The sequence below is a fragment of the Cornus florida genome, unplaced genomic scaffold (assembly GCF_030987335.1).
Source record: "Cornus florida cultivar Cherokee Brave unplaced genomic scaffold, ASM3098733v1 CherokeeBrave_3.0.0_Hap2_Chr05, whole genome shotgun sequence".
Lineage (NCBI taxonomy): Eukaryota > Viridiplantae > Streptophyta > Magnoliopsida > Cornales > Cornaceae > Cornus > Cornus florida.
This window is the reverse complement of record NW_026775575.1, coordinates 77,325,814-77,341,090: the sequence shown is the minus strand read 5'-3', so window position 1 is coordinate 77,341,090 and position 15,277 is coordinate 77,325,814. Positions and strand designations below refer to the sequence as shown.

At 33.5% G+C, this 15,277-nt stretch overlaps 1 protein-coding gene and 1 non-coding gene across 2 annotated transcripts; both read right to left on the bottom strand.

Moving 5' to 3' along the window:
- Positions 1 to 971: 971 nt before the first annotated feature.
- TRNAA-UGC (transfer RNA alanine (anticodon UGC)) lies at positions 972 to 1,044 on the bottom strand. Its single transcript has one exon. It is a non-coding gene; the product is annotated as a tRNA-Ala (tRNA).
- Positions 1,045 to 3,867: 2,823 nt separating this feature from the next.
- LOC132309509 (protein VAPYRIN-LIKE-like) lies at positions 3,868 to 5,283 on the bottom strand. Its single transcript, XM_059807813.1, has one exon. The coding sequence runs from the start codon at positions 5,281 to 5,283 to the stop codon at positions 3,868 to 3,870; it is 1,416 nt and encodes a 471-aa protein (XP_059663796.1).
- Between the last annotated feature and the right edge of the window lie 9,994 nt (positions 5,284 to 15,277).

Genomic DNA, 15,277 nt, shown 5'->3' with positions numbered 1-15,277 from the left:
GCTCTAGAAAAATGGAAAACAAAGACGCGTAAAGGAATGAAAGTGAAGAAAGAGAACCGCCAGTGAAAAATGGGGAGGAGAGAGAAAATATACTTACGTGGTTGTGTAAAAAGAGTATGTAAAATACACAACCCTTTTACACATTGGTGATGTGGCAATGTATCTTAACAAAGTGCTGAAGATGAAAAAAAATTATAAATCATACGTGGCAGTGTGTATTTTACACAAAAGAGTTTTTTTAACATACCGCTGAACTCTCAGGACTAGTTTAAAGTTTGTTTCGGACTCATGAACATGTTCATAAACATAAACTTGTATGGATTAATAACTATAGTTTGAATAAGTTTAAAAACAAGTCCAAACGATTTTGAACACGATCTCAAATAATTTGAATGAATTTTATAAATGAATGAACTTAATCTAAAATTTTCAAAATTACAAGTTAAGTCTAAACAAATTTAAACTCAACTCGGTATTTGCAACCGGTAAATAATAATATAAAAAAATAATAAAAAAAGAAAAAGAAAAAAGAAGGTATATATAAGACATCATATTCCGCAAAAAGAACAAAATAAATAAATAAAAACAAAAGTACATACCCAACCAATTTGGCTAAACAGTTGGAACTTTATTCAACCAAAAATGATTTCTTGTTTCAATGTTCAATAATTTCATGATTGATTAAAAGAAGTGCAACATTTTCTCTTATTTTATTTATCATTCTACTCACTTAAACATCATAGAAGTAAATTCATTTGTGTAAATTCATATTGTAGCTGTTAACTCTTTTGGATACCATGTAGCTATTGTAAAAGACACATCAGAGTTGCGTTTAGGCTTCCTATTTTATTTATTTATTATTATTATTATTATCATTTTATTATTATTATTTTTTTTATACCTTAAAAACAAAACAAAAAATGGCCCTTAAAATTGGACCCCCACTTTAAGGTTGCCAATAAACAATTAATTGGAGATGCAGGGTATCGAACCCTGTACCTCTCGCATGCAAAGCGAGCGCTCTACCATTTGAGCTACATCCCCCTTTTGGTTAGCAGGCCAATTCTATTTAAAATAGAGAAATTTTAGGTTCATTTAAAAAAAAAAAAAAAAAAAAAAAAAAAAAAAAAAAAAAAAAAATTCCCATAGGAAACTCATACTCACAAACCCTCTCTACAAGGAATCGAACCCTCCCATATTTTTAAATTTCCAACATGACTCAAACAAAATGTTAGATAGTGAGACAATAACAAGAGAAAATGGGTACATAATTTAACATATAGCGCTAGGGTGAAAAAACACTCTTTAACATAAATATTAATCCCCTTAATGGCCAAAAATTGACTGATAAAAATTATATTTTGTGAATGTTTATTTATTGATTTAGTGCTATGTTTGGGATCACGGCGTCTTGAATTTGGGATTGAAATAAATTTAAATAAAATTTTGAACTAATTTTTTTTCAATTCCAAATCCAATGCCCCCATTCTATACTTTTAAACACAACAATGTAAATTAAGAAGGGCAAGCAAATTCTGATTGCAAACCACTAGTTCAAAAATATGCATCATAAATAGATATTACGGGTATAGAAAAAAAAAATGATATAAAATTAAAAGCATGTATAAAAATAATATCAAAAATTAAATTTATCTATATTTTTCTTCTAACATTCCATTTTAACAATGTCAAAACACCCAAATATGATACAATAACTCTAGCACATTTGAAGAGAACCAATTTCAACAATTGACAAAATGTGGAGAATTTAATTGATAAAAGCAGAGTAGTGACTGTTAATGTATGAACAATTACTTAACAAAAGTCTAGATAATTAGTAGTAGTATAATTTATTGACAAAAAGATTCAATTAGATTCATGATTCACCATATCGGCCAATACGTGACGTAAACCATTGGTAACTCTTTTTTTTAAGAATGACTAATAAATGTTGTGCAAAACCCCTCCATTAGCAATGGTGTCACACCCCAACAACTTGCTCAGCTCCTCACCGTTCCTCACATCCAACTGTATGTGCCTCAGAATAATCCGATTTCTCTTGTTGTCCCTTGCAGTATTTTTCCAGCAAGCTCTTGAAACTATCAAAAAACACAAATCATCAATAAGAAAAATTTTCTCGAAATAGAAAGAGAAAACTTAAAATAGAGAAATCAGAAACCTCATAGGCTTGAAACGGGCAACTGTAGGCCAGTTTTGTGAGATCTGGAGACGGGCTTGGAAGTTCTAGGCTTGCTTCGAAAGCCCATGAACTTGGTTCACGGCGAGGGCTAATTGTGAAAGGAGGCTACACCACGCATGCAACACCTCTATGCTCGGCATCATAATGGGAAGAGTAGAGAATACAGTGGAGAGTGTAGATAGTAGAATATAGTAATGTTCTAGAGTCCTTTGAAATTGTGTAGAGGGATATGGAGCATTATAAGGAGAGTTTGGAAGATTCTACAATATTGGAGGGATTGCACTGAAGAGAGTAGAAGATTTTTGGAGATGTGGAAATTCTAGAATTATAAATGTGTAGAGAGTTTTAGAAGTTAGATGGATGCCTATAAATAGATAAGGAGGGTCGTTTGTAACCAACAAGCTCCAAGTGAGAGGCAGAGGATTTGGGTTGAGGTAGCCTTGTACAACAACTCTAAGCAATAATCCAAATGTTATTTCCTCTCTCAATAGAAATGGTAGAGCAATGGAGAAACTCAATACTCGTGGCAAGTTGCAGTCTTGGTGGTGGGTAATTTCAAAATTCAAACAGATTATTTGAACGTTAAAGTGATGGAGGAGGATATAAAGGTTCATAAAGGATTATTGTTAATGTAGCAATGTTCTATAGGGCTTGATCCAGTAATGCTAGTTGAATAACAATGCATCCTCTTATCTAGTAACCTAGCTATTTTATGTTTTAAAGGTGGGTGTCATCAACATTGAAAAATCAATTATTTAATAGTGTCTCCTCAATTTTCTAAAGTAAAAATGATAATGTCAAATGGGCACTTGAATTTCTCAACTAAACAACTATGGAATTGTGAATTTCTCAACTAAACAACTATGGAATTGTGAAAATATCACCTCTCACAAATTATATAAGAAATGTATGCACTATGTAAATAACTATTTTTTCATATATGTGATGAACTGAATTTGGTATTAATTAAAAAACATAGGAAATGAAAGCAAATTTGATCAAAGACTCACCATGACATTTACATACGCTTCCCTCTCACCTCTAGGGAAGTGTTTTCTCCCTCAAAGACATATAATGATAAATTCCTATAGATGCATATATCGAACTTAAAACACTTGAAGTGATAAAATTATGCTAATTTTTGTGGTACGTTGGAAAAAATAAATTGTCTGGTTTGATATCTTCTTCCTCTGAAACACATCATACACAATTATACATCTCATTGCATTGCAAATGAAATCTCTCTCCATTTGTCGAAGTGTCACATAGCTCCAAAAAAGTACATAAATTGAAGGCATGTCTAGATAAAAGCATAAGAAAATTTAAACAATTTTGACCCAGACAAAAACCTCAATTCATTCATGGCTTGTTAAATCTGAATCCTCATAACACACATGCATGAGACTGAACTGAAGATTGGAGGGTCACACCATATAGAATTCCCTCCTATTTGGATTGTACACTCTGGTATGGGATGGGAACGCATCATGTTCTCTCTCTCCCCAACATTATACAAATACAAAACCCCAAAATATATCTACACAACTCTACACATCAAACATAAGATGATGCTATGCTTTTCCATTTTCTAGGCTCTTTCTTTATCTTTTCAGTTGTACATTTAACTCGCCCTTAAACCACGTAATGGCGAGAGCCTCGTGCACCGGCTAGCCTTTTAGCCCTTTATCTTCACACAAAGGAGTGACAAGAGAAGGATGGTTCTTGAAACAATCCAAATTGAAAGGAACCACACCTTTGAGACTCTTCACATTTGCTTTAGCACCATGAGCAATCAGACAAAGAGCAACCTGCACATGCCCTGCCTCCACAGCACGGTGAAGTGCCGTGTAACCGGAATCATCCACGAGCTCAACCTGAGCTCCATGGCAGAGCAAGAGCTTCACGCTGTCGATCCGACCCTTGAATGCAGCTCTGTGCAGAGGGGTCCAACCATTCTGATCCTTACCATTCACATTTCCACCTTCAGCTATGCAATTCTTCATCCCATGAACATCATCCAATCTCGCAGCACGAAGCAACACATCACCCAAATGCAAAATATCGTATAATTGAGAGTGACCCTTTTCGACCGCCATTGCAAAAGCTGTTTTTCCTTCTTTGTTCAGAGCGTATTTGGTATATGATGAACAGTTCAACAAGAACTCCACTGTTTCAGTGTGACCATTTGAAGCACAGCAATGGAGAGGAGTGCATCCATTACAGTCTGCGATTTCAGTGTCTCCTCCGATTGAAACTAGAAAACGAAGCAATTCGATGTTTCCATGAATGGCTGCGATGTGAAGTGGTGTTCGACCATTTAAATCGATTGAATTCACGTCGATTTCTTTGAACCCTAGACACAAAACCTTCATTAAATCCAATCTCTGCATCTCTGCTGCTTCGTGCAAGAATCGATCAATTGGGTGTTGAATTGTACATCCAGACTCGATCAGGACCCGAACCACATCGACGTCGCCGGATCGGACTGCGAGAGACATCACCGACCGTTCATCGGAGTCTCTGCTGTTCGGATCTGCTCCGGCGTCGATTAAAGCCGAGACGAGTTGAGAGTTTGCATTCGCGATGGCCAATTTCAGCAGCGAATTGAGCTGAAACTCATCGCAATACCCAATCGCTTTGGAGAACAGGAAAGTGGTTTCCAGGGTTTTGGGGGAAGGTGAGAGGAGGGATTCGACGACGTGAGGGCCGACGAGGGAGATGGGGATGGCGGCATCCTTGAAAACGTGTGGGCCAGGCTTGGCGAACAGACGGCGGAGATCCTCCTGATTGGCTTTGCCGACGGGGAGCATGGAGGAGCGGACGAGGACGGTGTCGGCAGGGGAAGATAGAGGTGGGTGGTCGGAGGGGTGGGAGAGGAGGAGAGAGAAAGTGGAGGTGGAGAGAGGAGGGAGGATGGAGAGAGGATGGGTGAGAGAGAAAGTGGATGGGTTAGTTGTAGAGAGAGAAACAGCAACAGACATGGTGTGCATGAGGTTGGTAAGCTTGAACGTTGCAGTGCACTTTTGGGCTCTGGTGAAGAAGAGGTTGACTTCATTCACGTCAGGCTTAACCAGTCTGTCCATGGCCTTTGCTTGGACGGACTGTAAGTTTTCAACTTTTGATGAACGACAGAGACTAGTATATTCGTTGAAGATGAAGATGATTGCAGATTCGTTGGTGGGGGTGGTCCTTTTTCTTGTACTATTACATTATGTTAAACCCTCCCCTAAGTCCTTATATAGTATTATATTAAACTACGTATGTATATTATATATGTATTTATTTAGTTTATGTTGAATTTTCCAATCCTCTGTTCTAATAACACAGTATTGTAACTGAGCACGACACTGATCGTTTACATTCCTAGAACGATTATAGCTATTACCATTAACTTTTGTGATTTTTTTATACGTGTAGGGTGATCACAGTTGCGAATAATCACGGCCATTGGCTCCAATATAGTGCGATGTTGTTTGTTGCAGTGGATACTTGCTCTTAGGTTTGATGGTGGAGAAAGAGAAATGGTGACTTTGAAGATAGTGACGTTTGATTTTAAGCTTATTTGACTTGGGGTGGGCCAATGGATTTGGCAGATGTGAATGGAAATCATGCTCAACGCAGCCCACAAGTTGGTTAGACCACTGATCAAAAAAACGCCTCTTAAGTTTTTTCGCGGTTTCTAGAAGTGCAAAATTAGTCGCAATACATTGAGATAATTCTCCATCCCCGCTCGCATCCCGTCCCACCTTGCTTTATTTATAAAAATAATGAGAATTCTTTTAGTTAAACGAAAATAGGTACGAGAATAGAGGTAAATTATGAATTTTTATCGGCTCGGGACTGGGGGAGGGGATAGGGTAAACTCGTCCTGCCCCGATTAAATATGAAGTTACTAATATACCCTTATATATAATAATTTATTACTAAATTTGATTTATTATATATATGAAAATAAGAAAAAATGTGTTTTTTTTTAATCAAAAAAATTATGAGGCCGGGACGGGGCGGGGACAGGGATAAGGTGTCGGGGGCGAGTATGGGAATTTTGACAAAATTTTAACTGGGGATAGGGACGGGGATGGGGAATGAAAAATGCATTGGGGATGGGGATGGGATGGGGATGGGGAATGGAATCTCCGCCTTATCCCGCCCTGTTGTGATCCTAACAATACCTAGTTGTAATAGGGGATGGAGTCAGAATTTTAATTTAGGATGACACAATGTTAATGAAAACAAACAAATCAGAGAAAAGAAAAAAAAAAATTAAAAAAGAGAGAACTTAGAAGAGGTAGAAGGGGAAAAAAAAGAAAAAAATTAGAGTTTAATTTGAGAAAGAAAATTTAACCTTTTTAAAGGAATTTAAAGAGAAAATAACTAAACATTAATAGACAATTTTAGAAACCAATAATTTTAAGAGGGGCATTAACTTAAAATTTTCTATATTTATGCATGATTTTTTTATTTTTACCATATATACTTAATGGGCGGGGCAGGAAGGGCGCAACTGCCCCGAGCATGCTGGCTCCATCCCTGATAAGGAACGTCATTTATATATGTGTGATTTGTCATAATATAACATTGTGCTATATTACAATTCATCATATGTGTGTTAGAATGATTGCACAAGTGAATAAAGACAATCATTCGTTACGATAGACGATGCTATTTATTCGGGAAGGATCCTTGTTCTTAGCTTACTTTCTTTATGGTGTTCTATTTTTTTTTGTTAGGTTACAAGACATCCTAAAACTCTATTGACAATTCCTTATTCATGCAACTAAATATTACAGCTACCTGTCCTCACATCTCCTTGTTTACTTTAACAGTGCAACTTCTAATAAGTAACTTTAGGATGATACTTACATCATTGAGACTAGCCGTAAATTGGGACGTCTCTTAAACACTGAATTTAAATAAATACGTAAATCAATGATAGCATATATTCAAGATTTACCTTATAATTATAAAAAAAAAAAAACACCTCCAAATTAGAAGGGTTTTTGTTTTGATTTATTTTTATTTTTACCTATTTTTTAAATAAAAAAAATAACTTTGGGAAGGCTGATTAAAATATGGCAGAGACAGTCTCAATGGAAGAAGGAAGGGATTGCAGTACCATTAAAAAAATTGGAGCACTATTATAGCAAAGTTGAGAAGAAATATAGTTTATGATTAGATACAGGACTATAGATTACATAGATACACCCTATGATCAATAGATTAGAAATCACAAAGATCCTTTATATTTTTTAAAATTGGGACTCTCCGTGAATCTTCCCAGGGACATAATGCAATGTAAATTTGATTCCTATTGGTTGATTAATTCCAAGTTAGTTGTTGTTGCATATGTAGTCCACATCTCATGTAGTAGGGTCCATTATTATATTACGTGTGAGAATCACAATTATTATTTGATCATATAATATTTTCACTGCATTGCTTTTGCCAAGTCGCTTCAAAGACCTAATTTTAAATTTAAGATAACTTTCTATAACCTACTTTGAGTTTGGAGGGACTCTTAGATTATATTATGTATTGTACTGTAGGGTTAGGGTTAGGCGTCTTCACTTATCCTAATTATCATCTATAGCCAAGAAAAAAAAAAAAAAAAAAAAAAAGGCCCCCAGAGAAATATTAGTCCATAATTCCTGAATCCACCATTGTTTATATTATTCACTTGAATAGAACATACATTTTTGCTCTCTCTTATTTCTAATATTTCCTTTAACATGACAACTTTCAATAAGTAACTTTAAGATACTTGCATCATTGAATCGTAAACTTGTACATCTCAAATTCAACTCAAATACTAAATTTACGCAATACGTATGATTTATGAGTGATTATACATATTCGAGGTTTATTTACAATACACGAACACCTCCAAATTGAAAGGGTTTTCCTTTGATTTTTTTTTTTTTTTTCTTTTGGTAAAGAAAAATATTTGGGAAGGCTGATTAAAATATGGCAGAGACAATCTCAATGGAAAAAGGAAGGCTACTACCATTAAAAAAATTTGGAGCATTATTATAAGGTTGAGAAGAAATACAGTTTATCATTCCATAGATACACCCAATGATCTACAGATTAAGAAATCACAAAGATCCTTTATACGAGTATTTAGAAAAATTAGGACTCTCCATGAATCTTCCTAGGGTCATAATGCAATGTAAATTTGACTCTTATTGCTTGATTAATTCCAAGTAAGTAGTAGTTGTTGCATATGTAATCCACATCTCATGTAGGGTCCACTATTAGTATTATGTGTGACAATCACAACCATTTTTGACTGGTGAAATTTGTCTGTTGTTGCAGCATCAATGGACAATTTTATATTTTTCAATTTGTGATGGAACCTTTATTTAAATGTTATGTGTAGGTAGGAAAGGACAGTCCTTGTTATTTGATCAGGGAACCATGTCTTTAGTCTTAACTTTATTTAAATCTTTAGTTTTCCTATTTGTATGATTAATTGTCTATGATGTTCTTGATTGTGATTTTAATAATTTGATAACTTTTCATTGAAAACAACATATTAAATTGTTTTTGCAGGTTGTCTCAAAATTTTTATTGGAAAGCAAGTTGTGAATAAATGACTGTTATAATGAATTGGTAAACTAGATTTTATTTGTTTATTTTTGGCACCAAAATAAGAAGAAAAAAAATACAAGTGAAATTACTTAATGAACTTTGTATTTTTACATAAACTTGAATTTTCGATTTTTTACGTGGGAAAGTATTACTAAACTATAGTTCTTGCTAGTAAAATGGAGAATTGTTGGTTTTTTACATAGACTTAAATTTTCGATCTTTTACGTTGCAAGGTGGGAAAGTACCACTAGACTACAATTCTTGGTAAAATTTTCAATAGGAATAATACTAAGGAAAAAAAAAAAAAAAAAAAAAAAAAAAAAGAAGCAAATTTGTTGGATTATTGCATATCTTAATGCAAATTTGCACTTTTTTTTTCCACACATTTTCTGTCAAAGCTTTCACTTTTTTATTTCATTTTTGGGTGATTGAAACCTGTAATTTTTTCGTCCCATAGAAACAAATGGGTGTGTGAGTTTTTTACCACTAAAATAAAAACCTGTAATTTTTTCATTAATAATAATTAAACCATCCGTCCACAGCAGACAATTTTTAAAACCTAAAGCAATTTTTGGAGCAATGGGCTTGAAGGGAAAGAGGAAAAACACAAGAAATTCAGTCATATTAATCAAGAAAAGTAGAGAAAATTGCTCATGAAACTGGCTGGGTTGGGGAAGCATGTTAGCAGTCTATTGCAACAAGAACATATTTATATTTATTGTAAAGTAAACTTTATCCGTGGTTGGATCGCTCGCGGTATAACAGATTTGAACGAATATCGATGTAAATCGACTTAATTGATCTGTGCATAGAGGTATGTAACGGCATCACATCATTGAAAAAGAGTAATGAACCGACCGATACGACAAACCATGACTTTACCTTTAAAAAAAAAAAACATATTTATATCAGCAAACATATGTTATATATTATATTCAGTACTAGAAAACAGGTGTCTTAGAATTGAAATTGAAGAAAAATTATTTTAAAATTTATACTATTTTTTTTTTTTTTTTTTTTAATTTCGAAACACTTAATTTCATACAATGGAACATAACAAACACAACATTATACCTGAATTTTTGGTTTGCAGTATACTCTTGAATTCATATTAGCTTCACAAATTATGTCAATATCATCATCACCAGCAGCAAAAACCTTGATGAGACATTGTGTTCACTTTTGATGGGCAGGTGGGGCTAAAATTGTACAAAATACGTAGTAATTAATAATCTAATGCCACATTTAAACATCACAAGATAAAAATAATTAGAAAATGAGGTTTGTAGAGTCCCATCCTACAAGCAACAAATTAATCAATTTCTGAAAGAAACATTTTCCTGTCTAAAACAACTAAGTAGCTTTCGAATTCTTCAAAGAGAATGATAAAGAAAATTATCAGAAACAGTGATAAAAGTTAAAACATTATTACGTAACAATTAAAAGGGTTGAGTGAAAAATATAAAATAAAATCATGTTATATATAGAATTTGCAAAACTTCCCTTGTTGTTAAGAAAAAATCCCTACAATTTTCAAATTGATCAAATAATGATATTTTGCCAACTGAAAACTGAAATACCTAAATTGCCCTTAAGACAGAATAAAAATAAAAAAACATTGATATTAGTTTTAGAGTTTTTATTTTTAAAATAGGGTCAAAATTGACAATCAACAAATATTAGTAGGTAATTGATATATATATATATATACACATACACACACATATATTCAAATGTTATAGACTTATATGTACATACTAAATAGCTGAGCTGTTTTTTGCACATATGTAATTTTTTTTTTTTTCACTTTACCCTAATTAAAAATGTGTTATGAGAATTCACTAATTTTTTTTTTTTTTAAATAACATTTGCAAGCATACTTCATTATAGTATTGGTACCTATGAAGCACGGACATCACTCCCAAGGGTTTCACCAGTGTTAAACACGTTCCGACACTTCTGTGAAGTGTCCAGAAATTATTTTTTATTGGACACGGGATAGACACGGATGGGACATGCGGGGGACACGCAGAGGACATGTAGGACACGGCGGGGTATATTTTGTAATTTCTTTTAAGAAAAACGGGATACCTAATGTAATTTTAAATGTTTAAGAGTAAAATTTTGAAAAATTAAAAAAAACAACTACACAGGCAATGAACTATTGAATGAAGAATGTTAGTCATGTTGGAAATGTACATCTTATTAATTTGTCTAATTTTATTGATAACTTTGCTTGGTTCTTAATTGCTTAGATGATAAATTGAAGCATTTCTTGCAATATTTGTTTGGGAAGATTAGATTTACGGTATTGTGGATTTTGAATATATATATATATAATTTTACAGGCATATTCCTGCCGTATTCGTAATCTAATTTTTTTAAATTTGCCATATCGTCGTATCTGTGTCGTGTCGTACCCCTCTCCCGTGTACGTGTCTGTGCTTTATAGATTGGTACACATGTTTTCTTTGTCCAATTTAGCCTTTTAAAACCAATTTTGGATTCTCTTTAAGGCCACATATGGTAAGAACAGAGCATAAATAAATAAATAGAACACCAGGGGATTTTTTTGGTAATTATCGGGTGCATGTAGAACGGGAACTGCATGTGTCTTATGTAAATTATAGAGTATTCTAAGAAGCCAAACAACACATTGTTAAAAAATAAAAAATAGCCTAGTTTCTCATATATTTCAACTTATTAGTCTCAAAAACTGAAGAATCACCAAAAGATCAGTAGGGCTATATAATACAGTGGATTTACAATTAGAAAATTAGAGAAAGAGTAGAGAAGAAGATCAAAATATTGAAGACAATGAACAATTATTGTTAAATAGGCTTTGGGTCCAAACATGTACCGGGCTTGGGTTTTACATTGTTTACACTACCAATAGGCCCAAAATCCTAATTGGACTAAAAATTTGGTCCGTAACCCTATTGAAACCCAAGCTAATGATGGGCTCTCTGGAGGTGAAAGAACTATTTTTTTTGTAATATTTAACATATATTACTTGAGTTTTTTTCACTATTCGAAAATAAAAATTATGTTGAAATTTCGTGTTAATATGGATGATATGTGGCAAAGATAAAAAAAAAATATGTTTGGAGTGACGTACGCATAATAATAAATTAGAAAACACAGAAGCTTTTCTGAGAGCTGTGCTATGACAATATGAGGGGTGAAAAATGAAATTAGATTAAAAGTGTCCCAGAGTTTAAATAATTATTTTTCCTTGTTAAACACTACTGGAAGTCATGAATAAACATCTGGATCACTTTTATGACATGGCGGGATAAAAAAAAAAAAAAAAATAAGGGGATTCTCAATGCAATTTTAAAGCATATTACGAGTTAATAAAAAAATAATATACATTTTTAAAAAACAAAATAATACTCTAAACTTTAAATTAGTGATTACATTCATGGTAATGTGAATAAAATAAGCAAAAAATGATTTTTATGTATATAAAAACAATATGTTATAAACTTATAATATTATTTTATTGATGTTTTCCTGCCATATCTTCTTCTTTTTTTTTTAATAGATTTTTTTTATTGTCATTTAATAGATTTTTTGTATTGTCATGTGGTATATTTATCATACATGTGTCTCGTGCTTCATTAGTGATAAAATGAGAAAAGGTAGTTTGAGGTGATATTAAGTTAATAACATTCACAATATAGAGTTATGGTACAGAGACAAGGCAAATATATTATTATGTAATTTAATTTTAGATTTTACCAAAGCAAACAGGTTTCGTCTTTTGACCTTGTTGATCGTTAATAATAAAAGAAGAATCTATTATAAGGTATGAAAATAAGGTGGATCAGTGTAATTTTGTCATGTCTCAACTCTCAAAGGAGGTAATTTTTAATTTAAAGTAAATTGATGATAAAATTATCGTCTCGAGAAAGCATGCAATACTTCGAAATGCTTACACATGGTACCTCTAACTAATAAATTATCATAGATATCAAAAAAAAAAAAAATTTACTTTAACAAAAGAAATTTTCAAAAAAATTGTAAGTGTATATTGATTGAAGGTACAACATAATTTACTAATTCTAGACTTTTTCATCTTACCTGAAAGTTAGAATGTCATTGCATGCCACTCTGAGAGAGTTTTTCTTGTAGTTACCCTTGTGGGATACTATGGGGGCAAAAAATACTCACCAATCGAAATATGACACGTGTATAATGAAGTATTAGTAATAAACCAACACGTGTCTAGGTTCAAAGTCTAAGTATGAATTATAAATTTGACCCATGTTAAGGAATTAGCCATTCCACCCTGCAACGTGGGTTTAACCCGAATGGGTGAACCGAACAACGCATTGGATCCCATAAGAAGATCTTTCCCTAACAAATAAAAGATTGAGTAAGGTAAGGAAAGAGATAGAGAAGTAAGGAAAGATCAACTTAAACGAGAAGCAAAAGTCTGAGAATGACTCGATTAGGGTTTTCCGTGTATATAAAGGGTTGAAGACCCTCAATGAAGAGAGGAGAGAAAAAAAAAAGGATAGAACCCTCAAAACAAAAGAGATACAATTCTCCTTGTCAGAACTACGTTTTGACCTGATTTCCACATGCTCCACGAAGCGGGATACGTAGGCAATCTAGGTAATCCTAGATTCGATCATATCATCAAAATACCCCCTTCCTCTTTACACAATTTCTCTATCTCTTTGTTTTTTTTCCATTACTATTTTGGGTGTGGTAATTGCAGAGATTTTGTTGACTATTCTTAATTTGCAAATTTTTGCACATACAGATACGTAGTGGTCTTAATGGTGGATCGTGAAATACTTTGCCTAGTTTGGTATGCAAGAATAAAATGCAATGACCATTTTCATTATATTATTTGGTTACAAATATGAAATAATGTAGGAATGAAATGATACCATTTTAAGTGGTGGTGGTGAAAGGCGACAGTGGTGGAAGTAGTGGAAGGCAGTGGTGGTAGTGGAAGGCGGTGATAATGGAAGACGGCGGCGGTAGAAAGCGGTGGGGGAAGGTGGTGGTAGCGATCGATGGCGGTGGAAGGCATGGTTTGCAGTCGCGGTCACAATGTAAAATAAAATGAGAATGAAATGCAATGACTCGGGCGAATATCGATGTAAATCGGCTGAACTTGCTGGTTTATGAAGGTGTGTAACGGTATCGACCCTTGAAAAAGGGTTACAAATCCGCCGATACGGCAAACCACAGTGGAAGGCGGTGGAGGTGGCAACAATGGAAGACGGTAATGGTGGTGGTGGCGGAAGGTAGTGGCGGTAATGGTGGTGGAGGGCGGTGGCGGTGGAATGGCGGTAATGGTGGTGGAGGGCGGTGGCGGTGGAAGGTAGTGGCAGCGGTGGTGATGGCTGTAACCAAAAATTTCATTTATCGGTTTAGATGTGAAATAAATTTTTATCCTATGGGAATGGTCATTCTCACTTTAAATGTCATACAAATGTCTATTCTATTTCATTCCTGCATACCAAATTAGACCTAAAAGGCCTAATACCACAATCATCCACACACAAAAAAAAAAATTAAAAAAAAATAATAATCAATAATCAATATATTTGGTCGGTATGCAAATATGGTAAGCCAACTATATATATATATATATATATATTATAAGTGATAAATTATTAAAAATCATATGTTCATATGTACCATACATATTAATATATACATGATTGTGCTTCTCATGTGGGGTGCGGAAGAAAAATATTAAGCATGTTGGCACCCTTGCCATCTAAAATATTAAGCATGCTGCTATCTACAGAGGGATCCATGTGGTGTGGCAATGGTCATTTTTCTATGTTTCCGTCATGGCCATCGTCATAACGGTCGTTATAATCATCACTTCCATTGCTCTATAATATACTAGTATTAAAAAAAACATCAATTATTTCTCAATGTTTATGTTGAATAACATGAGATCTGACTCAATCCCATTACCACTTTTTATTTATATAAACCAATTAAAACTTGACACGTTAGCTTTTTATTTATTGGAAGGACAGAGTTAGCGATTTTGTCGGAGATGTTCATGTAACATGTGCAGATCTCAAAACCACCTCCAAGTCAAAAGAAATGCTCCCAATACTTTTTATTCTTAGTGGCCTCAAAGGTGAGTTCTAATCAATCAAACATCTTTTGTTCAAAAGTAGAAATACAAGAATAATACAGTGTACGTGTGTGTGTGTATATATATATATATATTATTAAACCGTTCTACGTTGAGAGTAGACAACCGATTTAGAGATAAATGGTTATTCCCAACACAACAACTCACACCTCCTAACTCTTGGTGTAGACTCTAAACAAATTTAGTTTTTTTTATTTTTATTTTTATTTTATAGTCTTGCCAAAAAATTCATAGAATCTCTAGGAAGACATAAATTGTTGACATTCTACTTTAAAATGTAAAGAAGTGCCATACTTGTGCCAAAAAAAAAAAAAAGTTATATATATATATATATATATATATAT